Source organism: Epinephelus fuscoguttatus, linkage group LG1 (genome assembly GCF_011397635.1).
Source record: "Epinephelus fuscoguttatus linkage group LG1, E.fuscoguttatus.final_Chr_v1".
Classification (NCBI taxonomy): Eukaryota; Metazoa; Chordata; class Actinopteri; order Perciformes; family Serranidae; genus Epinephelus; species Epinephelus fuscoguttatus.
This window is the reverse complement of record NC_064752.1, coordinates 28062404-28087017: the sequence shown is the minus strand read 5'-3', so window position 1 is coordinate 28087017 and position 24614 is coordinate 28062404. Positions and strand designations below refer to the sequence as shown.

At 42.9% G+C, this 24614-nt stretch overlaps 1 protein-coding gene across 1 annotated transcript; it reads right to left on the bottom strand.

Annotated features, from left to right (window-relative positions):
• Positions 1–15835: 15835 nt before the first annotated feature.
• On the bottom strand, positions 15836–21619 carry ip6k2b (inositol hexakisphosphate kinase 2b). The gene is made up of 5 exons (XM_049561869.1): positions 21008–21619; positions 18280–18511; positions 17996–18168; positions 17674–17849; positions 15836–17582 (listed from the first exon to the last, which is right to left on the bottom strand). Exons 1-5 carry the CDS (start codon positions 21219–21221, stop codon positions 16962–16964), a joined length of 1416 nt encoding a protein of 471 aa, XP_049417826.1. The 5' UTR covers positions 21222–21619; the 3' UTR covers positions 15836–16961.
• Positions 21620–24614: the final 2995 nt, after the last annotated feature.

Genomic DNA, 24614 nt, shown 5'->3' with positions numbered 1-24614 from the left:
TGTTCAATCTGAGTAAAGGGGGAAAGAAGTAAAAAGTGACGTGTGATGTCTAAATTAGAGATAAAGCTTTGTAAATTATAGCACCCTCAAATGTCAGAGGTGTAGAGCAGGGGGACGTTTGCTGTTTTCGCTCTTGTTATCATCCTAATCTCACTCCAGCAGCTGTGCTCAGTGCAGCTTCAGTGTCCTGTCTTACGTAAGCCGTTTAAAGGTTCCCTGACATTTATACTCCTAACGTAAACACAGCAGTGACAGCCAAATGACCCCAGCAGAGATGTGTAGTCTCTTGTTTCAACAGTATTAATTGCAAAGTGTGTAAAATGGCCAGTTGCTTCTTGGTGATAACGTTAAAACTTGGAATATGAGACAACAGCTAAATCTTGGTTATTTTAAATCAAGTTTAAAGACAACCAGCAGAGGTGTACAACTTTATCTGAACATAACAGATGAAATATTTCTAAAGTGTCACTCGAAACAATTCAACACACAATGACAAAGACCTGCTTTGTCTTCTAAAAGCACGATGACCTGCTGAAAAATCCTCCAAGAGAAATAAACGAGCCACCGTGACATGAAACCATTGTCAGTGTTCCCTGCTATAGTCTTTATTACAGTAATTAAAAGGTACCAGCTACAGAGGACTCTCATTAAAACATCCTGCCTACACCTCCTCCTCCACCCACACACAGACACACTCACTCATTATAATCCATCTACGGGCACTGCAATTACTTCGGGGAAAGAGTCTGGTGTCATGGCACGTATGAAGTGGAAAATGTATGCGAGGAGGATTAATGCAGCCATGTTTTATCCAGCAGAGAACAAAAACAATCCAGCTGATTGGAGAATGTGGTGGGAGTGACAAGCCACAACATAACCCTAGAAGAGTTAACCGCCCTTAACTGGACAAGTCATCAGGCTTAATCCAGATTATTCCAGACTACGAAGCGTACACTCATAGTTTTCCCTGCCTGTCTTGTCCTGTCTGGGGCTATTTTAAGCACATGTACTCATGCACTTCACTGTGGTTGCTGGAGGGAGAATGAGTGTACGTGCGCTGTAATGTGGGCACAAATATCTTTCCTCATCCTATTGGGTGGTTCGGTTGGCTGTGGGAGCTCACATGCTCACACATGCTCGTATAAAGTGCTCAGATATATCATCTTCACAGTGGATGTTTCTCCCTATGAGTTTGACAGCTGCTCAAAGCTAGTGTGAGGTGTCAGCATCTCACACATCACTCGTTTTCTCCTGAGCATGTCTCACAGCCTCTCTGTGTTTGTACTGATTGAATTAAAGGCTATTTACCGCATCTAACTGGGTATTTAACTACCGATGAAAACACACAGACAGGTGGCAAATTAAAGGCGAAAACCTGAATGGTTTAGTGGAGAAACATAACAAAGGCAGATGCTTCCATGCACGTGTGCTGTATGATACAATTAAGAACTTGAATGTTTTTAATGCTCAAGACTGCTAAATGACCTGGTAATGTGGTTAATTATTGGGGAAGAGATAGGACGATGCTTCAGTTTCAAAGACTGAGGTGGCATCCGATTTAGATCTGTAGGAATGTGACTCACAGGATGTAAACTATTTTAGCCTGCAATTGTGCTTTTTTCAGACAGAATTCTCAAGTCCCAAGAAAGTAGCGGTACCCCAAGAAGACTGTTTCCTCATCCTGTCAGCACTTAGGAACAATAGACAGTCTTCTACAGATTTGCAGTCAAGATTTGCAGGATGATATCTCCAGTCTCATAGGGTTGCCATGACTGCCCTTCACTGTCAGGCCCATTTGTGCTGGTAACACATGCACTGGAACCTGAACATGTGGAGGAATGTTATGTTCAGCAAGTAATCCACATTGTGCCTACAGCAGTTGGATCATATGGTCAAAGTGTGTGTACAGAGAGCGCTTTGCTGATTACTGCACCAATAAGAGTAACATCTTTTGGTGGAGGCAGTGTGATGGTGTGGGGTGGCATCTCCCTCACTGGAAAAATGAGACTTGTCATCAATGGAGGCAATCTCAATGCAGAGAGATATTGAGATGAAATTCTGCAATCAGTGGCAATCCCATATCTTCACAGTTTGGGACTGAACTCTATCCTCCAAGATGACCATGATCACCCCCACAGAGCGGGGTTTATCAGAGACTACCTCCAGAATTTGGGAGTGGAGAGGATGGAATGGCCTGCCAGCAGTCCTGACCTCAACCTCATTGAACACTTGTCGGATCAGCTTGGGCGTGCTGTTCGTGACAGAGTGACCAACACAACCACGTTGACTGACTTGAGACAAATGCTGGTTGAAGAATGTGATGCCATCCCACTGCAGTGTGTGATCAGGCTGAAATCTCCATGGATAAAAAAAATCACCTTAGAGAAAGTAATAATTGGCATTGTTTACATTGTGAGGTGTCCTGTCAGCAGTTATACAAAAATGATTTTTGGGCTGAAGGGGACTTTTTTGTTTCAATGCTGCAAGTGACCACCGGGAAAAATTGGAAGCAAGGCTGAGCAGCATTTCTGGGGTCACGGCCTGACTGCTTGGCACCAACAGTGAGGGGACTCTGTTGGACATTTCCCTGGCATGACTGGGGTCCACCTGTTACTCATCATCCCATCCATCTGTATAAATATGTGAAATAGACTATGTGGGCGCAGCTCAACAGACAAGAGACGCCTGTCTCCTGCTGCTCTCGTAATTAATATAAAAAAACTTTGAGAGCAGCTGTTGGTGGCCTGACACACCCCCTGATGGCAGCTGGTGAGAAATGAAGCAAAACAGTCTGTGACACCACCAAGGAGATTTATAATCTCAGCTCTCATTTGGTCCTGTCCAAAAGACAACAGTACAGTGTACAGAGATCAGTCTCTGTTTATGTATTCTGTGTATGTAACCTTAAAGGGCCAGTGTGTAAAATGGGTTGAAAACAGTGACATCAGTGGTCAAATTCTAGATTGCAGGGCTCACTCACTCACCCCTCCCATCGGGTAAATGACGGTGGCCTCGCAGGGACAAAAAGCCCTGCGCATGACTTTTTCAGGAGTAGGTCTATCTAGCGACGAGGTGAATGTTTATTTAGAAATCTAAACCATGTTACGATATTGTAATGAATCCCTCACGAGCAGGAGACCAGAGGAGCGTCAGGAAAAAAGGCTCGTTTATTTGAGCACTCCAGAAACTCTGGTAACACTCCACTCCGTCCCAAACTCTGACTCTTCTAGCGTAACAGACACACTTCATAACTTTACACACATACTCGTTTACCATACCGAGTGGGGACCCCCTCCCCTCTCTGCTCCACCAATCTCCAGCCCGCACACTGACTGACAGCGTAGCCGGTAAACAGAGCTCAGCTGTTTATTTATGCTAGCAATATCTCCGGACTATAGTAGCTGCAATGGACGACTTTGAACGCGATTTTGAAGAGTTTCTTGTAGCGGACACAGACCCAGAGCCATACCTGTTTGAGTCGGAGCATACAGATGAGGAACTCCATGTGTTTGATGCTGAGCGGGCGAGAAGAGAGGCTGAATGCACAGAATGGGATTAGGTGCTACCATCGTTGGGGAGATATATCATCAGGAGGAAAAGCGCCACAGAGAGTGCATCACAAGGAGTGAAGTTGCGTCTTCTTTTCCTTGCAGATGACAGTTCGGGTTCATTCTCTCCTGTTGCGTGGTAAGTGTGGTCCATTCGCAAACTTTATAACTAAAAAAACTTTTCACTACTCTCTACTGACGAACTACTAACACTCTCTGCTGTTTCTTCCTCCTTCTTCCTTCCTTCCGCTGTCTTCGTTGGTTCATTTATACACGTGAAACGCGTTCTCTGGCTGGCTGGATTGTCCACTCAGTCTGCCGTACATACATGGCGGCGCAAGATGGCAACCTCTCTAAAGCAAGGCCCTTGCTATATATATATATATATATAAAAGCATAATTATAAGGCTACGAAAACCAAACGAATTTTATTTTATAGCGATCATACACTTGTATAAACATATTAATGGGTAGAATATTCAGATTCAGATTCAGATTGACAGTAAACCATGCCAATATTACACACTGGCCCTTTAACATTCAGACTCATATCTATCTATCTATCTATCTATCTATCTATCTATCTTGTGAGTCTACATCGTGGCTGTGCCATGGGAGATGAGGTAATGCAACTGGCCTGATATAAAAATGGGTCAGCAGCTGAAAGTACAGAGCACAGTATGTTCAACTTTATAGCATCATAAATTCTCCCTCTGATCGTCTGTCTTTTATTCCTCGTGGTGGCCACAAGTTGTTATCTAAACGTCCTGTTGAGCAGAGTTCAAGGAGAGTTGCATAATAGGCTGTGACACATGTAGTCATGTTGGCCTTGCTGCATACATATACATTCATGCACACATTATGTTTTTCAGTTATGTATTTACAGTAAACAGTGACTCGTTTGGCATCACGTTTCATGTAAATTATCTTGAAAATTTCCCATTAAAAGTTGTACTTTGAATCGCAGCGGGTGAGTCAGTTTGTCCCTTGAATACATTTCCTGGACAATCTAAAACCACCGGAAGGATCAGCTTCACATAAGTTTGTTGTTAGGACTTTTTTAGCCAGCTATGAGCAAAAACTTTGCCAGGTATCTAGCTACTTCATATGACCTCTATACTGCTCCTTATAGGTACATGGCTGTTGGGGGCTCAACTGCTTTTGATCTGAGGTGTTGATCTGGTTAAATCTTTCAAACAAAGTTTCTTCATACTTATCAGTCAGTGGTAGTGCACTGTGTTTATGCATTTTGTACCATTTTTCATTAATGATTTTAATATTTAGCCCTGATTCCCAAGATTATTTTATGGGCAATTTGTGCCTTTATTGATGGGACAGCCACAATAGACAGTCGAGGTGAGGAAAGTGAGGAGGATGACTGCAGCAAAGGACCACAGGTTGGAGTCAAACCCTTACTGCTGCAGAGGACTCATGGGGCAGACACTCTACCAGGTGAGCTGGAGGTCATCTCTCCCATTGTTTTTTATGTACAGTGTCAATTCTTTTGTGTGTCTTATGACTAGGGACACATCATCAAGAGAGGCAAACCAGGTAAATATTCCGGGCTCCCCAAAAAAGTTTGGAAAAAGAGGACCACAGTGGCTGCTTATTGGTACATTTTGCACTGATAATTAACCTCCCATAAAGGCACTATACGTGCACTGCTGCTGCCTCATAAACACTAAGTGGGGCCCTGTCTAGCTTCCATGTGACAGCTGGATACCATTAGTTAGGACAACACATTCTCACTCCGACCTTGTCACATATCACAGCTTGGTCATAGGCTTTCCATGTCTACAATACATATGAGGTGCAAGGTTGTAGACGTGCAAGGTCTGTTGTTGACATTCTGGGACATCGCGTCAACTTCAGCCTGTTACGTACATTATGTCGTTTAAAATACTTGTCAGTATTCACAGGAAATGCACAGTTTGCAAACAGTCTCTTTTAAAATAAACATAATGTGTCAGTACATCGATGCTTTTTTCCCTTCAACAACAAATGCACGTGGTTATATTTAGCCAACACTTGCATGTCGTTATATTTAGAAAAAAATACCTGAGTTTGACTTGACATTCCTACAGGAAGCAAACACCAGCCTCCCGGGTGAAAGTTGGTGATTGTTTCCCCCTGACGCTGTTGGGCACTGTAACCCATCGACGGTGCCCTGCCGCATATCACGCTGACATGAAGGGACAGCTTTTTTCGTCAGTGTCTGACGCAGAAGTCACTGCCTCAGCACCGGTATTACGCGACTTTGGAGTGAGACAGGTTGGTTAGGACAGTCAGCTGGCTACCTACTGTAACTGTCATGCATATGCTAGGTGAAACCGTCAGTGTAATGAAACAGAGCCTCGATAGCCTTCTTTGACAGGGGGTCTAAGGGTGCTTTAAGACCTAGAGTTTGCTTGCTTAGGTCCGAATCAGGGACTTACTTTCTTACAAATTTGCATAATTGCCTAGTGTTCGTTTGTATTCTCACGGCAGCATTTACAAGCGCCCCTGATCAAATGTTGGTCAGAATTCCCATGCAGGAAAAGTCCAGGAATTAAACAAAACGTTGAAGAAGATTACACTTGCAAGATAAATCTGACACTCTCTAATGTCACAATGGAAGACAACTACGCAGGTTGATTTTAGCGCTGCTCATCGTGGACTATATTGCTGTCAGTCAGTACGTTTACATGGACAGTTTAATTCCACTTTTAATCAGAATGAAAGGCCATTCCGATTAAAAGTGGTCATTCCGATTGAAGTTCATTCCGGTCTTTCTGCGCATGCTCGTTTCCTTGCCCTTCTGGCGCGATGACGTATAGAGCGCGCATAGCAACGGGCTGCATAGCAACGGGCTGAGATAGAGCAGTCGGACTCGTTGCACTCACCGCATTAGCATTAGCAGAACAAGGTTGTTGTCGTACTGCTGCTTCAGAATATAAGCAAAACACGCCCGAAAAAGGCACTAAGAACCATAGACATATATACACAGACGCTGCATCGAGTGCCTGAGCGCGTCCTCGCCGGCCGCCATCTTGGATGGGTCTCACTTCGCTTCTACAGTGCATTCACTTCTGTTGAGGAAGGAGCTGTATGCACAAGTAAAATAGAATAACTCACTGAATTTTCAACTGATTTTCACGAGGTTTGGTTTGTTACAAACGGCACACATGTAGTTATGATACAGGATGCTTTCGTACATTAAAAATGCGGGATTTCATGCTTTTATACTTTCCGCAGATAGCAACAGCATGTTATTTAGGTCACAACACAGTTACTTTATTCACCTCAACCCCAGAGTGCGATATATATATAGATAGATATAGATATACACACACATATATATACTGTATAAACACAATATACACAATACAAAACATAGTATAGCATATTAATAAATTTATTAATATATTTTAATAAAGAAAAAGTTTGATTGTTGATTGAGTTTATTTCTCACACTCACTCTCTTTTATACCCACAGCCATCAGACTTAATAATTCTTTGTTTAATAGATGATCTTACAGACTTCTTTGAAATTTTCTTTTCGGGGATTAGTAAAGTTCTTCTTATTCTTATTACACTGACTGCTGTGATCCCTCAAAAGTAGTAAAAAAACATTTTCAATATTTACATAAACACTGAAATTAATTTTGTTATTCATATTATAACTATGAAAATAAGACTGTGGTCAACATAATTTGAAAAAAGATACAGAAGGATGAGCAGCAGGGGATATTTGCAGCACAGCTGGTGGAAAAGTGAATATGTGCACAAAGGTGTGCTATATATAATATGCTATACTATGTTTTGTATTGTGTATATTGTGTTTATACAGTATATAAATATGTATGTGTATATATATATATATATATATATATATATATATATATATATATATATATATATCCCACTCTGGGGTTGAGGTGAATAAAATAACTGTTGTGACCTAAATAACATGCTGTTGCTATCTGCAGAAAGTATTAAAGCATGAAATCCCGCATTTTTAATGTACGAAAGCATCCTGTATCATAACTACATGTGTGCCGTTTGTAACAAACAAAACCGCGTGAAAATCAGTTGAAAATTCAGTGAGTTATTCTATTTTACTTGTGCATACAGCTCCTTCCTCAATAGAAGTGAATGCACTGTGGAGGTGAAGCGAGACCCATCCAAGATGGCGGCCGGCGAGGACGTCGGCTCCGATAGGCAGCGGCAGTCAATGCGGCATCTCTGTATATATGTCTATACTAAAAATGGCGTTGTCAAGCATCTTGTTATCCGGAGCGAGGACTACAGTGTTTTTTTCCGGTAAACGTAAAAATGTAACATCCGCCCCGCCCCCTATCCAATCAGAAACCTTCCCCAAGCCTTGTGCAGACCTGAATAAAGACGATTGAACTGATCTCCCGTGTAAACCCTCATTCGGAATGAATATTTCCCATGTAAACTACCTGGAAAAACTTTAATTCCAAATGATTTCATTCAGACTTATTATTAACTTTAGTCAAACCATACAGTTTGAAAACGAGGCGCAGCTCCAACTAGAAAACAATGTTTTGATGCATTGGATGTGCTGAATGTGCATATTAAGGCAGTACAGGAGGAGGCGCACATTAATAATCCTCCAGGACTGTAACATGCTCAGGTTTAACCCAAACAATGTGTCATGTGACTGCAGCTGGTTCAGATCGAGGTTGGAACACGTTCTCACCACAAGCAAACCGCACTAGAGTTTGTTTGTAACCGGACCGAGACCACCTCTTCAAGAAGGTCTTAGTCCAGTTGTTTTGGTGCACACCCAAGTGTGATTGCTGTCTTCACACCTGTCCAAATGAACCACACTTAGGGGGCAAACTAAATTCAGTTCGATTCAACCGAACCAAACAGGGCAGGTGTGAAAGCACCCTTCGATCACTGCTGCTTACGTCCATGACTGAATCATCATATCTGTGTAGTAGATGGGTGTTATGGGATACATTGTTGTCAAGTACCTTGTAAAGCTATGACCCTGTTTTTGTTTGTTTTAATTATGTCTAAATTTATTGACAGATACATACAAATTTTGTATATTACATAGCTGTAAGTATTCCTGTAATATGCTGTCCACTGAACGCCATTTTTCAAGCCCCTGGGGTTTTTTTTTTCTCCTTGACATACATTAGCAAATTATGTATTGTCTTGTGTATGTATGTATCTTAAAAAAACATCAATAAAAAGCTTCTGCTTTCCCCTGTGTCTGCCCTGGTGGTTTCCATCCACAATAATTTGAATATGTTATTCATATTTATGTTGGGATCAGTCATCAGCAGAAATCTTGGTTTTCCAGTCCATGTTTCACCTTTAGCTCTCAACAGCTCATACATTTTCAAACTCTGAGTTCATAGAGCAGTGATAACTGTGTCTTTGTCATTGCTCCTGTACGGGTTATTTTAAGCTCACACACACTTCTCTGTTGTTGCTGCAGGGAGAGTGAGAGTGCATGTTCCCAGTCAAACTTGTGTTCTTTTTCACATCCTATTTCGCTGGTTGGTTCCACAGAGAGGTTGCTTCTCTGTTGCAGCATGAGATCACGTCTGCAACAGAACGCCTTTTAAAGCCACCAGGCCGAGAAGCACAGGTTGGCAGAATGACAACCAGATAAGGAATTCCATAAAATTTTATCTGTGACGAATGTTGTACTGTGTGCTCAGGCCGATATGTTTCACTGCGGGCCACACACACACACACACACACACACACAAACAGCTGCGCCATGCCTCCATGTTGCATTTGTGTGTTATCGTTGGAGTAGGATTTTAATCATGCCAGCTCTTACATCATAACTCACACTTACCCGTGTGCTATTGGGGTCAATCAGGCTTTAAGTTCTTTTAGCACATTGCAAAACCACTGCTTTGATCCAATAACACCCAATTTGATCACACTCATGGTAAAGCTGCAAGTGCTGACTGATGTTTTCTTGCGAGGCTGTGAAATCAAGCAAGCATCCTGATTCTGTGAAAACAAAAGGATTTTCATTTTACTCTTTTACAGCATGACAGTAGCTTATGTAAATGTAGCTCCATGCCAGGTGTCATTTACTCAGGTTGTGTTGATAATTTGTTGAATGAACAATGAGGCCAAGCTACCCCTGCATTTTGTGGTGCAGAAATGCTAAAAATACCAATGCTGTTGCCATGGTAATGTATCACTGTCAGTTTAGTCACCAAGGCAACTGTCTGTGTCCCACACCAGCACACCCACATACATACAACACAGACACAACACAGACAAACCAGCTCGCTCATCCAAAAAAGAAGAACAACACACAGGGGACAGACTGCTGTTTCCTGTCCTTAATCAAATATAATTTTCAGCTTCATCATTAAAACCATGTAAACAAGCACGAGTCTCTGCCATACAGCAGAAAAACATATTCAGCTAAATCTGTTTTGATGAAAGCAGCAGATGAGCAGGGGAAGGTTTGGTTATTTTTAGATCTAAAAAGAGGAAATGATAATCCCTCTCATCTCGTGCTTCGTGTTATCATCTCTTCAAAACTGCCCGTCTCACCCCTCGCTTTCCTTTGATGATGTCCACTGCACCAAACCCCCAAACATCCTGGACAGGCCGACACTTAAGAGACAGAGTGACATGAAGCTGCACACATATCAAAAAACAGGAACCTCTGAGGATTTTATAACGCTTAATCCTTTTAGAGCTCAAAACCCAGATATGATCCATTTATTTCTGTTTCATAATGCATTTTTTGTTTAGTTATTTTTTGGAGGGATAAATGCATGAATAATATTGTCAGTGGATACTTCACGCAAAGCATGTGTATGTGGGTCATCTGGAGGCTCTGATTCAGTCTGTTCCGGCTAAGTGAACTGTGGATGCAATGATGATGATGTGTGGTTGTGGCAGAGGAGAGTTGCGTGATGCTGCTGAGGCCCTGCAGCTTGTTTACTGGGCACTGTCAGACCAGTGTGTCCTGGTTGCTAACGTGGACAAATAATTCTCAAAGCACATGCATAAACAAACTGTATATCTACCTACTCGACCCATTTTTCATGTCACGCAATTGTCCAGGGTTAAAGCACGTGTCTACCACTGTATCCACAACATCACCTAGCCTTTAGAAATCTAATGTCACCAGCGGCCCCACCCTTCATGTAAAGCAGGTGTATCAAGTTGCTAAAAGGTTGTGCAGCATTCTGTTCATACTTTCCACGCAGCTGGTGTTTTCTTACCCTCATCAGCTCAGGGTGTTTTCCAGTGGTGGAAATCCGATTAGGCTAAGTCCTTTTCACTATGAGTTCAGGGTGCACACAGGACGTTAAACAAATGGTCGTCTAAGGTTGCTGCTTTGGAGCTGTTGGTGCATGTGGCCGCTTGTTAACACTTTGTAATGCTTCCTGCTCCATCGGAAGTTTTTCATGTTTGAAGTGTATAAGCTGTGGTGCGGATCAGTCACCGATGTCTCGGCTGGCTGGAAACCAGGCCAAAAACCTCAACTAAACTGCTTAATAATGAACGCTGTGGCAACGATGACGCAAGCAATGTGAGGATTGCAATCTTTGTTTTTATGCTGTCTCAAACATATTTGTGCAAACAAGGGCGAAATCCTGAATGTGGAAAGCTTGTTCCCTCAGCAGAGGCTTCCAGTAGATGGATTTTGGCTAAATTATGTAAATTACACAGAGAAGACGCAAACAGCAGCAGGCCCTGATCAGGGGTGGGGCAAGACGTTGTAAACAGTAGGCGCTAAACCCAAACCTAGGGGCGTCCTGGAGCATGCTCCCATGGAGAGATTTTTTCACATTTGGGAAAAACATCATAGTTGCCAAGAAAAAAATCCTCATGTAGAAACCTCATCCTATTTGTTATCTAAATATTCTCCAGCTGTCTATACCATAACACAGGATGCCTAATTTTCACTCATGCTATTTTTTAGTTACATAACATAGGTAGGGTAGGAATTTGGTATAAACAGGATTATTAATCTTGAAAGTTGTTTTTGTTACACTGTGCTGGAGCTCACAGAATAAATGTTTATCTGACAAAATCTGCTACATTCGAATCCATGATAAATCAAAGATCCTTTGCAATGCTGAGCAACTGTGGTCTTTAGTACTCTGAATTAAATATTTCAGTCAGTTGTTGCCTATGTCTCGCCCCAAATGTTTTTAGAAACATATTTTAGTGTACTGTTTAGCTGTAAAATCAGAAAGTTTGTGACCTCCCCACCATGTTAGATACAGTTAGATAGGAGTACAAAGCACCGCCCAACAGTCGGACCAACTTTCTCATTTTACAGCTAAACAGTACACTAAAATATGTTTCTGAACACATCTGAGGCGAGAAAGAGGCAGTGCAGTAACATAATCTTGATTCATATTTGATCAGTGCTGCCTAGTTTGACAGTTTGACTGAAGTTCACGGAATGATTGACATGACTGACAGCTGCATCAGAGACTTCTCGGCTCTGATTGGTTGTTGCCAACCGTGCCACGGTCTGATTCCAGAAAATGCCATGAGAGGCAGGAGGAAGTAAAGGAAAGATGTGATATTTTCCCAGACTATTTCTCTCATGCATTTCTTTTAGAATATAGTCAGTTTCTGCAAATCTGACACAAAGTTATTTTCATAAAACGTACCAACTGTATCTCAAACAGATGATATGTAATGATTAAGATTCAACATAAGGACTTCAGTACTTAAACCACAGGAAGATTTTGCCGTCAAGGGAAGTCCAGCCTGGGCAGCCGCAAGATAAACCTCCCATGGAATCCACACACTGGGGGTGGTGGTGGTGGGGGCCGATGACTCTGCTGAGGCTGATGAAACTGATGAGTCTGCTAAGTGGTGATGCAGGATGGAGGGTGTGCACAACTGCAGCATAAATGTATTGTGGGCAGACAGAAAATCGCACTTAAAAAGACAGCAGCTGATGATAGGCTAACAAAGAAGGTGTGTCCTCGTGCTATTGGTTAAATGTGATCAGATGTTTAAACAGCTCATGTTTCAATAACAGCAGGAATTTATTAGTGTACATGCCTGTGAGGAGTGAATGGCAGATGGTATGAAAAATACAAGTAATTATAGGCCTAAGCATGCAAAATTCTTCCTGACTGAACTTTCATTCGAGCTTCTTTGAGCCAACAGAAGAACATTTACTCAATTATATTAGATTTCTTTGGGGAATAGCGTAGTATGATGAAATAACATGGGCAACTATTATTATCTGAATGACACAAAGTTGAAGGTATTTTAAAAATCTTAAATATTTGGGCCTTTGAGAAAACATTCGGGGCTGGGTCTCCAGAAACCAACCAACCATTGTAACTCCTCACAACATAGAAACTCACGTCATGTTACAGCTCACATGTGATGTTACAGCTAATGATCCTTCATACTAACATCATCTCGCAACCAGATGGTCTTTTTAGGTTGCATGAGAAATATCAACCACAGCTGTGACAAATGCCACTGACACATGATTTATGATCACGTCCATCAACCTCAGACAACATCATCACATCGTGTCTCTCAACCAAGCGCTCGCCAAGCCCACAGAGTGGTTTTGTCTGTCTCTTCATTTTGGTGCTTGAGCTATCAGCAACTAATCTGCTTTACATCTCACTGCAGAGAGGAACACATTTTCTGATTTAATCTGACCTCCAACCTGATGAAAAGATTTCTGCACACTTCTTATTTTCAGTTTTAGTTTTCAGTATTCATTGTTTCACTTCATTCTGAGCTTTCAGTCTACCAGACCTTCATCACAGCATATATGAATCAAAATGGACAGGCAGGTAAAACTATCGATTCATGTATGCTCTGACGAAGGTCTGATACATCGAAAGCTCATATTAACTCATAATTGCACTGATCTAAGTGTGTGGAAATCTGCTCTATCAGTTTGGACTCATTAATATTATCAGCACCTTTGCCGGGATTAGAGCAGGTGGATCTTATCTGATCTGAAAGTGAGCACACCAACCTTTTTCCTCTACGCTGTGTGTATACTGAGCTTTCCTCTGCCAGGTGAGGCATTACAATAGACTGATGTTAAGATGATTAGCGGAGATCTGAACATGAACTGTTCTACTTAAGTTTAATACAGCTTAAATCTCAAACAGCAGTAAACTTGGTCATTAATCAGATGAATCCATAACTGTTCCCATTTGACTGAATTAAATGAGTTTGGTAGATATAATCAGTGTCTCCATACACATTGTTTAATATGCAAACTGAGCACTAGAACATGTTGCACCTTCAAAGATATGTTAATATTGTAAGCACTGAAAACTTTGAAACAAACCTTTTTTCTTAAGATTAAACAAAGGACCCCTAATAAATGACATATTTTATTGATAGTTCATATGATATTAAATGCATAACAATAACAGTACAAGATAATGAACCCAAACAGCGGACACAACTGCAGGAGGTTTGTGTAAAGGCTCTGTCACACCAAGCCGACGGACGGCCATCGGTCAAAGTTAGGCCATTGCAGCCCTCGTCGGTGTAGTGTGTCCCACACCCTCGTCGGCCCTGGTCACCTTATTCTCTGCCAATTCAGCAAGTTGAATCAGTGTCGGTGGAGCAGGTCGGCCAATGAAATCACTCTGATTGGCAGTTCAGCTCATCCATCCATTCATTTTCGTAACCACTTATCCTCTTGAGGGTCGCGGGGGGGCTGGAGCCTTTCCCAGCTGACATTGGGCGAGAGGCAGGGTACACCCAGGACAGGTCGCCAGACAAAAGACAACCATTCACACTCACATTCACACCTACGGACAATTTAGTGTCATCAATCAACCTGCATGTCTTTGGACTGTGGGAGGAAGCCGGAGTACCCGGAGTTGACCACACTGACAAGGGTAGAAACTCCGCACAGAAAGGCTCCCTCCTGGGACTGAACCAGGAACCCTCTTGCTGTGAGGTGACAGTGCTAACCACCACATCACCGTACTGCCCCAGTTCAGCTCAGCGCAGGAGAAAAGAGACGGAATTGAGAAATGTAAACAAAGAGCTAAAGTCAAGAGAGTGAGACCAAAACAGACTTGTTACATAAGAAAAGATTGTTTTTCTTTAACCATTGAGCTCTTCAGCAGGAGCCTTTCCTGTTTTTTTGTGGTTCACTGGCGCATGGTAAATATGCTTTGTTCTTTAAACAGTGGGCTGTGTTGTTAATGTGCTAATGTGCTAAGTCCTGAAAAGGCCTTTCTGGTTTCCTTTTTTTTATGACTGGTATTGGGGGGTATGTCCTCTTACATAAACGCAGAACACACATGCTTGTTGACTGTCGGTTTAGTGTGCTCATGTGCAACCTTTTGGCCAAGACAGGGTGACGTGAGGCAACGCGGCAGGGGGCTCTCATGGCTGCTCGTTGGTTTGGTGTGACTGGACCTTTAAACGAGTGATTTGGATTAATTTTAAGCAGATTATTTTCAGTGCATATGGCATCAGGGATGAGTTCTCCTTTGATGTTTAGTAACTTTTGATACAATGCTCTGTATTGTGTATTTTTTTTACGCATTTATTAGGCCTCTTTTTTGAGAAATTCTGCATTTTACTCTTTTCTCTTTTATTACAAGGGCATACTTTTCAGTTATCAGTATTTTTTATTGTTTTCTTTTGACCAGATAAAAACATCAAAGGATAAAAGGACCTCACTATACTAAAAAAATAAAAATAAATGAATGAAATGATCACTGGCAGACATGTAAATAACTGTCATGTGACACAATTCTAAATGATCTGTAAGGATTTGGGCCAAAGTGTGTACTTTTCTAATGCAGTATGAGGCTGCTCAGCGGACATTGAAGGCTCTGTGAACATAGCTTGCGTTCAGCTCACCATACCCTTAACCTTAGATTTTTTTACTTTGTATTTTTAAGAATAATCCAAACTTAGTTTTCTCTACAGAAATGAATGAAATGCTGAGATATGGGCCCACTGTATCTTTTTTAATGTTCTCTTAGAAGGCCTTGCAACCCACTGTGAAGCTTTGGCGACCCATAGTGGAGGTGAGGACCCTCAGGTTGGGACTCTCTGGTGTAAAAGATGCATCAATATGGTAAAGTGAAGGATGACAAGATCGTGGTAAAATTCATCATAATGGATGACTCATATTTTCCATAGCACTGCATCCTTTTGTTACAGCACTCTTCCAGCTGTATTTACAGATGTGGTGTTAGCTTCCTGCTCACTTTTCATTTCCCCACGTCACTACTTCCTGTCAAGTGAATGCAAATTATACACAAACACTACACAGTGTAAATGAACACAATATAGACAGCAACTTTTACCACAAATGAATGCCTTTATTTTTCAAGACACTGTTAACACACAGGTTTACAAGAGACGCATCAGCTCTTGCCATAATAAAATAAATCAAAGTCGGTATCAGAACAGACAGAGTGGTAATATGGAATGTAGCTGTTTCCATTTTTTTTTTAGTTTTTAAACAATCCTTTCAAATAAATAGTCTCTATATAGTCTTTGTAGCTAGTGTTTTTAATCAATATATTCTCTTTGTTTAGTCAAAGTTTCAGGAATGAAGAAGAGAAAAATCAGACGAAAACAAAGACAGTGACGAAACAAGGATATTACCCTTTTCAAAAAAAGTCTTTTGTTTATAGGCAAAAAAGTACAGGGGTGAGCAACTGTTGAAAAAAGGCAGATCCCTTCTTCTAGACCTAAAAAATCTTGTTCTTCCACCAAAATGTGTAAATCCAAGTGCCCGGTGGACACACAAACCATGTTTGTTGAGAGGGTCTTAAGGGACACCAATATAAACACAAAATGTCCTTCTCAGAAGCTTATGTTGTCGATTGCTACAAGGCCGCTGACCCAGCCAGCCAAGGTCAGCTTGTACAGTCAACGTCCCCACTAATAATGTGCTGTGCTGTTGGGGAGTCCGAACTTCATCAAAAAAACGACAAAAAGAACAAAAACTTATGTCATATCACAGGTAAAGCACCACATCAGGCTCCTAAAACTACGCTTCAGTTAACTCTGCCTCGCTCTTTCTCTCTCAGAGAGAACTTAATAAAGAAACTTGTCTGTACCAGAGGAGGAGAGGGGGGAGGGAGGGTCCTATGATGCTACAGGAGTCCCTGTGTTTGTTGAGAGACCTCCATCTCGTACAACATTTCTCCTACCGTGTATAACAAAGAAAAGGAGCAGTCCCAGAAAAAGAAAAGTGCAAGTAAGGGCACAGGCAGCCCTGTCCTCTGGCAGGTGGGGGAGAGCGCAGAACGACCACACGGACTCCCCTGACCCCGAGGTGTCTGAGGTTCCCTCCAAGCAGAGGAAGGTCAGACCCCCACGTAGGCATAAGGGCGATGCACCTTGGAGTAGCAGGGTTTCAGCTCAGCAAGCTCTTCCCATGCTTGAAATTTAGACCATGTTGGCTCCAATCCAGCCTCAGTCAGTACTGTGATCCTCCAGCTGGGAGATGATGGTGATCAGGTTCTGGAGGCCAAAAATGAACCCACTGTCCTGGCCTTCGTGCACCACACTGTCCTCTCCATAGTGCCGACAGGTGGTGTGAGCAAAGTCAATCATGCGCACGTCCACTGCTGGGCTGCTGGCCTCTCCTGTGCTGTGGGAGGAGCGACTGCTGCCACTATTGCTGCTCCCTCCGGCCACGCTAGCACTGCTGCCTGCTGAGGAGGAACGAGGGAAACCAAAGGCCCCTTCCTCTTCCTCGTCTTCCTCCTCCTCCTCCTCCTCCTCTTCTTCATCAGATGGCTCGTCCTCATCACCTTCTTCCCCACCACGGTGTCTGGGTCTAGTGGGAGTCCTGGGAGGGTCTCCATCGTAGATGATGAGCAGGGAGCTGGAGTAGAAGCGGTAGGACTCGCAGGCCCCCAGGGCAGCTTGCATTTCACGGAGTCTGCGCAGCACTGGGGACAGTAGCTCTCGCTGTAGGCGGCGCCCATCGTGGAAGAACTGGTAGAGAGCCTCCTTGAAGCCTGCAAGGGTGAGCTTACGGCCATGGTATTTATTCATGAACATCAGCTGGCCTGAGTCTGACTGGTACACCTGCAGGTCAAACAGAAACACAATCAGTACAGCTTCACGTGCAACCAATACAAACAGATCTTCAATATTAAGTGATGCATCTCTACCTTACCTGCATGCCACAAAGACGCACTCCAATAGAGGCGGATGTGCTCTGTTGACACTTGCGAATCTGATTGGCTTTCTTCTCCTCTGATGCATCGTCCCCATGTTGGCGAGTTCCCATCTTCAAGTCTAAGACACATGGTACTGTGTAGCGCCACGTCAGATTCTCCAACAGAATAAATTCTGTGAATGTGGGTCAAGGATTGTACAACAAAAGATCTATAGACGAACACAGAATATACACGCTTATATTAACATCTAAAACCCATCTGCCTACTTCACTGCAGACTGAGACACCCAGTAGCAGCTGCTCGCTCATGAAAGGATACTGTATTGGTTACGGTGCTTTGCATTCTCCTTCATCCTCTGTAAGTGCTGCTGGTGACATTTGAGACTCCAGGGGTTGTGTTTGATCTGTGGCACCACGTTGCCTTTTTCCAGGCTGAAGTAGAGAACCTCTGCCTGCTGCTGCTGCTGCTGCTGCATCTCATCACGATTGTAACTGCAAAGGAGACAACACCAAAAAACAAGTCAGCTTTGGTGTTACAGAACGTATTCATGAAGTGCCTTGTCGTTTATAAAAGCCATTACAGCGCTGCGGTGAGATCCTCACCTTATGATCTTGTCTTCTTTGCGGCTGTGTCGAGCTCTGTCTTTGCTGTAGTTGTCGTTCTCCAGAAGCAAAGAGGACTGCTTCTTGTTGCTCCACTTTAGCATCTTGCTCTTGGGCTCGCAGTCTGCCGAGGGATCTTTGTTTTCCAGGTCGCCTGATTCGCTGTGGAGGGGGTAGGCGATGAGGCACAGGTTCCCTTCCTCATCCTCTTCGAAACTGACCGACACTACACCTGAGAGGGTGAGAAGGAGTACAAGGGAGCGGTTATCAGAACTGCACTCTAAAAATCAATACCACTATGCTAATCATTTATACTAATGGGTGTCTTATTAGTTACACAGAACATGCCTTACCAAATATTCTTTTTATTCACATTTAAAAACACACCACAGAGTTGGACACATACATACATACTGCACATATATTCAGACAAACATGTTATATGGCAGTTGCAAACAGATGGAAGTGGAAAGCAGGACATTAACAAAGCATTTTATATGAAGAGCAACATGTCAGAACACAAACCATGTAATGTGACTCATTACTCAGGAAACGAGAGTCAAAATACCACACAAGGCCGAAATGTGTCAAACTCAACGTGACGTTTATTAAGCAACTGCTTCACATGAATCACACACATTAACTCATAATACAGAGTTTCAGGCAATCTGCAGTGACATGAGAAAATGAAGTGCAATTCCACATACAAAACAGACAACTCAATAAGCAACAGACAGAGATAGTGTAACCACATTACAGATAATCAGGACGACAACATAATTCAGTGAGTCTCTTCACAGTTCATGAGGCCTTAAATAGAACAAGAACATTTGTGTTTTTGCATTTTGTTTAGAGGTGAGTATCACAGTCTTACAACACTCAAGAACAAACGAGAGAAGTTAGGAAGGACTCACAAAATGTATCTAGACACAGTTTATTGATCAAAGATACAGTGTACCTTAAAGCCAATGCTAATCTATAACATGATCCACAAACAAACACACACCAATAGACCCCCTGCCTCTGGTAAAAGTCCCTATAAGGGCCTGTCTATAACCCCTCTGTGTGTGTGTGTGTGTGTGTGTAGTGGGGGAGGTGTCGCACTGAGAATAAACATCACAGCTGCAGCGGTTGATAGCGATAAACCACAGACAGGAAGTACGTATGTGGCTGATCAAGAGAGAGAAAGTGGCCGAGATATGGACGCAGCATCCGAATTGATACAGGACACACTTTGTATCCATCAACACAAGTAGACACATTACAAAACAGCCACTGAAGAACAGGAAATAAACTGCAATCTACTCTGAGAACAACCTCACCAAACAGAGCCAGGGTTTAAAAAATGCAGTGTGGTGTGTTTGCATGTTAGCCGGTGAGTCTTAGGACCCAGCATCCGTGTTTCTTCCGCAGCCCGAGGCCTGGCTGATGTCATGCGCACTGACATCACCACCCTGCAGGAGGAGGCCTGGCCTCTTCAGTCTGTCCTCGGGACTGTGCCGTCCACTCACAGCTGCAGTGTCATCACACCACCTTAGTGAGTGTGGGAAATTATGAGTCACTCCGACTTGATCCATAAGAATTGCTCATAGATTACTGAGACAGGTGCATCAATTGATTTTATAGCCCAGTAGTAAAAGAAATACCATGATATAGCAGAAGGGTTGACAGATTTGCAGATCATTATCAATGACGATTAATTTATTAGGGTTCAAGAGTTCTGGTTGTCCAGTCAGAGTCTCACGTCTATATCCTGGAATTAAAATCCTCTACACAGCCTTAATTTTTTACAGTACATGTAGTACATTCTGATCACAGGCCTCTGAAATGTGTCCCTGAAACCATTAGATATTGATAAATGTCTTCAGGTTAAGAGATGCAAAGTATAAGGCTTCAAAAGAGCCTAAAAGTCCTCTATCACCCACTGCCCAAATCCCCACACCTCTTCCTAGGTTTTATAATAATCTCAATCCGCATTACTGAGGAGTCAGGTACTGGTGTGCGTCCTACCTCCGTCATATCGCCGCCATTAAGACGTCTGTACCAGCATGTACTAGGTGTCATTGTCTGTGGGTGAAACCGTGGACCTGGGCGCAACCACAGGAACATTATATTCTGATTCCGTGTTTGTAGGTGGAAATGTGTGTTAGTGTCCGTGTCTCTGTGACGGATTTGAAACCAGATCTGGAAATCTCCTCAAGTGACTGGTGAATTACTCCACGATGATCTGTCCCATTTATTTTTGATCCACGTGAAACCATATCTGATCTTGAAACCCAAGCCTGCATGAAAGCCAGGCTCGAGCTCTCAGAAGACCTCTGGCTACACGTCCTAGTCTGGCCCTCGGCCTGGATGCTACTTGAAACCTCCACCTCGCATCCAGAGCCAGAGGACTGGCTGCCAATTGCTCCAGCATGAGACTGTACACAAGTCATATTACAGTATGTGTCCATTGAAAACAGGAAAATATAAATATAGAAATGCATGTTGCAGTGTGTTGTTGTGTACGCCATGTTCTTTAAGCTCTGGCAGCGATCCATTGCAATCACACAAAATGACATCCACATGATCCGCACACATGCATTTTGTGCAACAAAGCGTGGATAACATTTCGCACACACTGTTAGCACACACGTAAGGACAATTAAGAGATGAAGCTTGGTACCAATGATGACGTTACATCAGAGGCAGCTTGACACTTCCTGCAGATGTGGAATGGGGGACTTACCTTTATACTGAGGGGTGAACTTCCTCATCTCTGTGGGGAGGCTCTTGTAGAACTGGTGCTCCCGGGGGATGAGGGGCTTGCATATTGTTTGCTCCCCAAATCGCAGCACACAAGAGTGGCCCCCCACCTGGTGCACGAATGGCTCAAGCATCACCCCTTTTCCGGGATAAGGAGTCCCGTCCGCCTGCATGAGGGCTTCCAGAGCGGGACTCATCCTCACTCCGCATCGGACAACAGAGCTGGGGGGACCCACGTCGCTCGGGAGGCAATCGGCTCGGCCGCTCGTTTGGCTCCCTATCCTCGAGCTCTTTTCTCTTGGCTCGCGCGGGGGCGCTACTGGTCGCCTGCTCGAGCACAGCAGTGAAAAACAAAGGGCTGAACAGGAAGGACACAGGCGGCGACAAAATCCCTTACTCCCCCTTCGTTTCCCTCACGAAGGACAAATAATAAAACTCCACGTTTGGGCTGGATAGTCTCCGTGTTTGTTCGTGTACTAAAACGCTACTCATGTAGCTGTAAAAGCTGCTTAAAAACGTTTTCAAGGCGACGTATGTTTCCGTAGTACTCGTCGTGTGGCTGTTACCGAAACTGACGGCAGGGCTGAGCCTCCAGCCTGAAAAACAGCACAAGCAGCCTGTAAGCCCCGCCCCTCCTCTGAGCCAGCCAATCACAGAGCCGCTGCTGTCGCTGGGAGGAGACAAGGCACCTAGGAGAGGATCAAGCAGATCGAGCAAACAAAGAGGAAGGGGAGAAAACAGGGGGGAGGGGAGAACAGGAAAAATACTAGACATAAAAACAAAACACTGAGGACATTTTTTCTCTGTACTTGCGTGTTCCGTCGTTCTTATTAATTTGAGAGAGGCTGCAGGTTGCATTTTAAGTTTCATCTAATTCTTGCAATATCCGTGGCCGTGGAGGCAAGCTGCAGCTGGGTGTCCAAAATGGCAAGGAGGAAATGGAAACTGCACACATGCCATTTATTTGTCATTACAATTTAAACTCAAATTATCATGTCTCAGCAGTAAGGAAGGCAAAACTGAAATGTGTGTTCCGGTGGCATGAGTACTTGTAGCATGTGTCAAATACTGTCAATTTAAACATGTGATTTTACACAAAGATATGTTATAAATAATTATTTTGTACAATTAAGACATGCCCGAGAGAACTTATTACAAGATAAACAGTTTTTCACACCAGTGGCACAAAAATCAAGGAACTAACTTGGAGACTACTGCCACGGTCACATCATATGGGACAGGAGGATTCCCGTGTTTACAACTTGAAAGCGTGCATGTCCTCAGAGCACTGGGTGGAGCTGGTTCATGCGAGGGTCGAAACCAAAACAACTCCATCCATTACATTTAATTGCTTAGTTATGTTGAACAGTGGAACAAGACACCTGTCATTGTAGCAATAAGCAACAAATGTTAAGACCCATAAATGGGCTGCATTAAAAACACAAAGGGCTTTTAACAGATCTGGGGAAAACAGCATTTTGTTGCTATGCACCTTGGACATGAAACAAACTTCAAAAAGATCTAAAATTAGGCCACTTTATTTGAATATTAATATTATTTTTTCTTGTATTAAATGTTGTATTTGTTGCATTTTAATGTGTTCTGATTGGCTGCTACCTTGGCCAGGTCTGTAAAAGCGACTTTCAATCTTGATGGGACTTCTGGTTAAATAAAGGTTAAATAAAAAATAGTCCAGTTGGAATAACACATCCATGAGTTTGAAGCATTCATTGATGGATGCTCTCCCAAAGAACTTCTGGGTACCCAGGTGTCACCGGACATCAGTATGAGGTCAGAGATGTTGGACTCTTCGGAGTTGGACAGACTTAAAATTTTGGTTGGAATAAATATCTAGTTGACGATATTTTAAATTTCTAATGTTAGAATAACACGTTTCATGGATGGATGGATGGATGTTGGGTTGTTCTCCATACCTTACAATTAAAGGCTCTCTAAGTCTTCCTAAACTTGAAAAGTTTTTGTCACATACGGCAAACATCTCCTCACGATCTGCTAGCTACATGTCCTCTGAATATGCTGTGAAAAAGTCTGGTCTCTGTAGGCATCCCAGGCTTCGCAAATGGCAACAAAAACACTGTGGTCCAGGCTGCACCAACCAGCCAGCACGAGACCAGCGAAAGCAAGCACACATGAACGCGGTGCCCATGTCTCACGGTCTCGCGCAAGCGTGCACACGTGAACTCGGTGCCCAGAGAGGCAGTTAGAGCTACAGTCTACAATGAAGCTAAAAGGCGAGCTAGCTCCGTTGTGTTTGGTAACATTGTTGAATGTAAACAGAAGTGAAGTGTTGTTGTTGCCATTTGCGGAGCCTGGGCTGCCTACAGAGACCGGACTTTTTCACACCATATTCAGAGGACACATAGCTAGCGGATCGTGAGGAAATGTTTGCTGTATGTGACAAAACTTTTCAAGCTTAGGAAGACTTAGAGAGCCTTTAAATGTCTTTATTCTACATCATGTTCAGCCCACTCTCTTCCCCCCAACCCAGTGTCCAGTGGTCAATGATGACAGACATATCAGTTTTTTACCTGTTTAAACTGTGCCAGGAATGACACATATGATTGTCAATTAAAAGATCATCTTCATCATTTCGCAAGTCAAGAAAGTCACAGTTTGTTGTAGACTTTTCACAGTACCATTTAATTTTGTGTGAAACCGCTCAGTAAATTACATCGCTCATCTCACACAATAAATGCCACCAACACCAACTACTAGCTAGCCGTTAGCTATGTCATAGCGATCTTAGCTATGTCTCACACACAAATGAAACGTTATCTTACCTGATGTGTTTAATCCAGCTACACCTGGTCAAAGAATGAGCAAGACCTGTATGAAACATAAAGGATAAAGGCATTGTAACTTTAGCGAAAAAGAACATTATGATGTCACATATGCGCCTTGTTGAGTCGTTCTAATTACGTATTTTCCTTGTTGTCATACTTCAGCAGTTTTACAACACATTGCGACTTTCTTGACTTGCAAAATTATCTTTTAAATTAACAAACATCAAATGTGTAATATGGCACAATTCAAACAGCATCAAAAGAATTATTTGTCTCTTGCCATTAACTACTTTTGTGACACAATGTCCCATGGTGGTCCAACAGAAGGGGAGGGACTTTGCCTCTATACATCTGAGATGACATAAGAAACATGAAAAAATCTTTTCTATTTCATAATACAAAACGTAACTGCCCTTGTTTACTGTTTGAGGTGTCCTGACATTTCTTTAACAATGGTCGACTGTGTGGCCCGCTGGCTATTTCTGTGTTGCAGTACTGCAGCTGGCCTCTTGTAACAACTGTCTGCAGGGCTGACTCATCTAGCTCTCTGTACACTCATGGTCTGAGGGCTTTTCTGATGCCAAGAGACTGCACGAGAGTTTATTCTGCTATAAAGCAAGCATTTACATCTCTGGAAAGTTATCAGGGCAGCAAAATGTTCTCCCCTCACAACTGCAGTAGATTGAAATTAACAGGAGATAGGTGTCAGCAGATAGCAGGCACAAGTCTACATATTATATTATATTCTACAGGAGTATATACTTACCTGTACTTGACCCAAACATG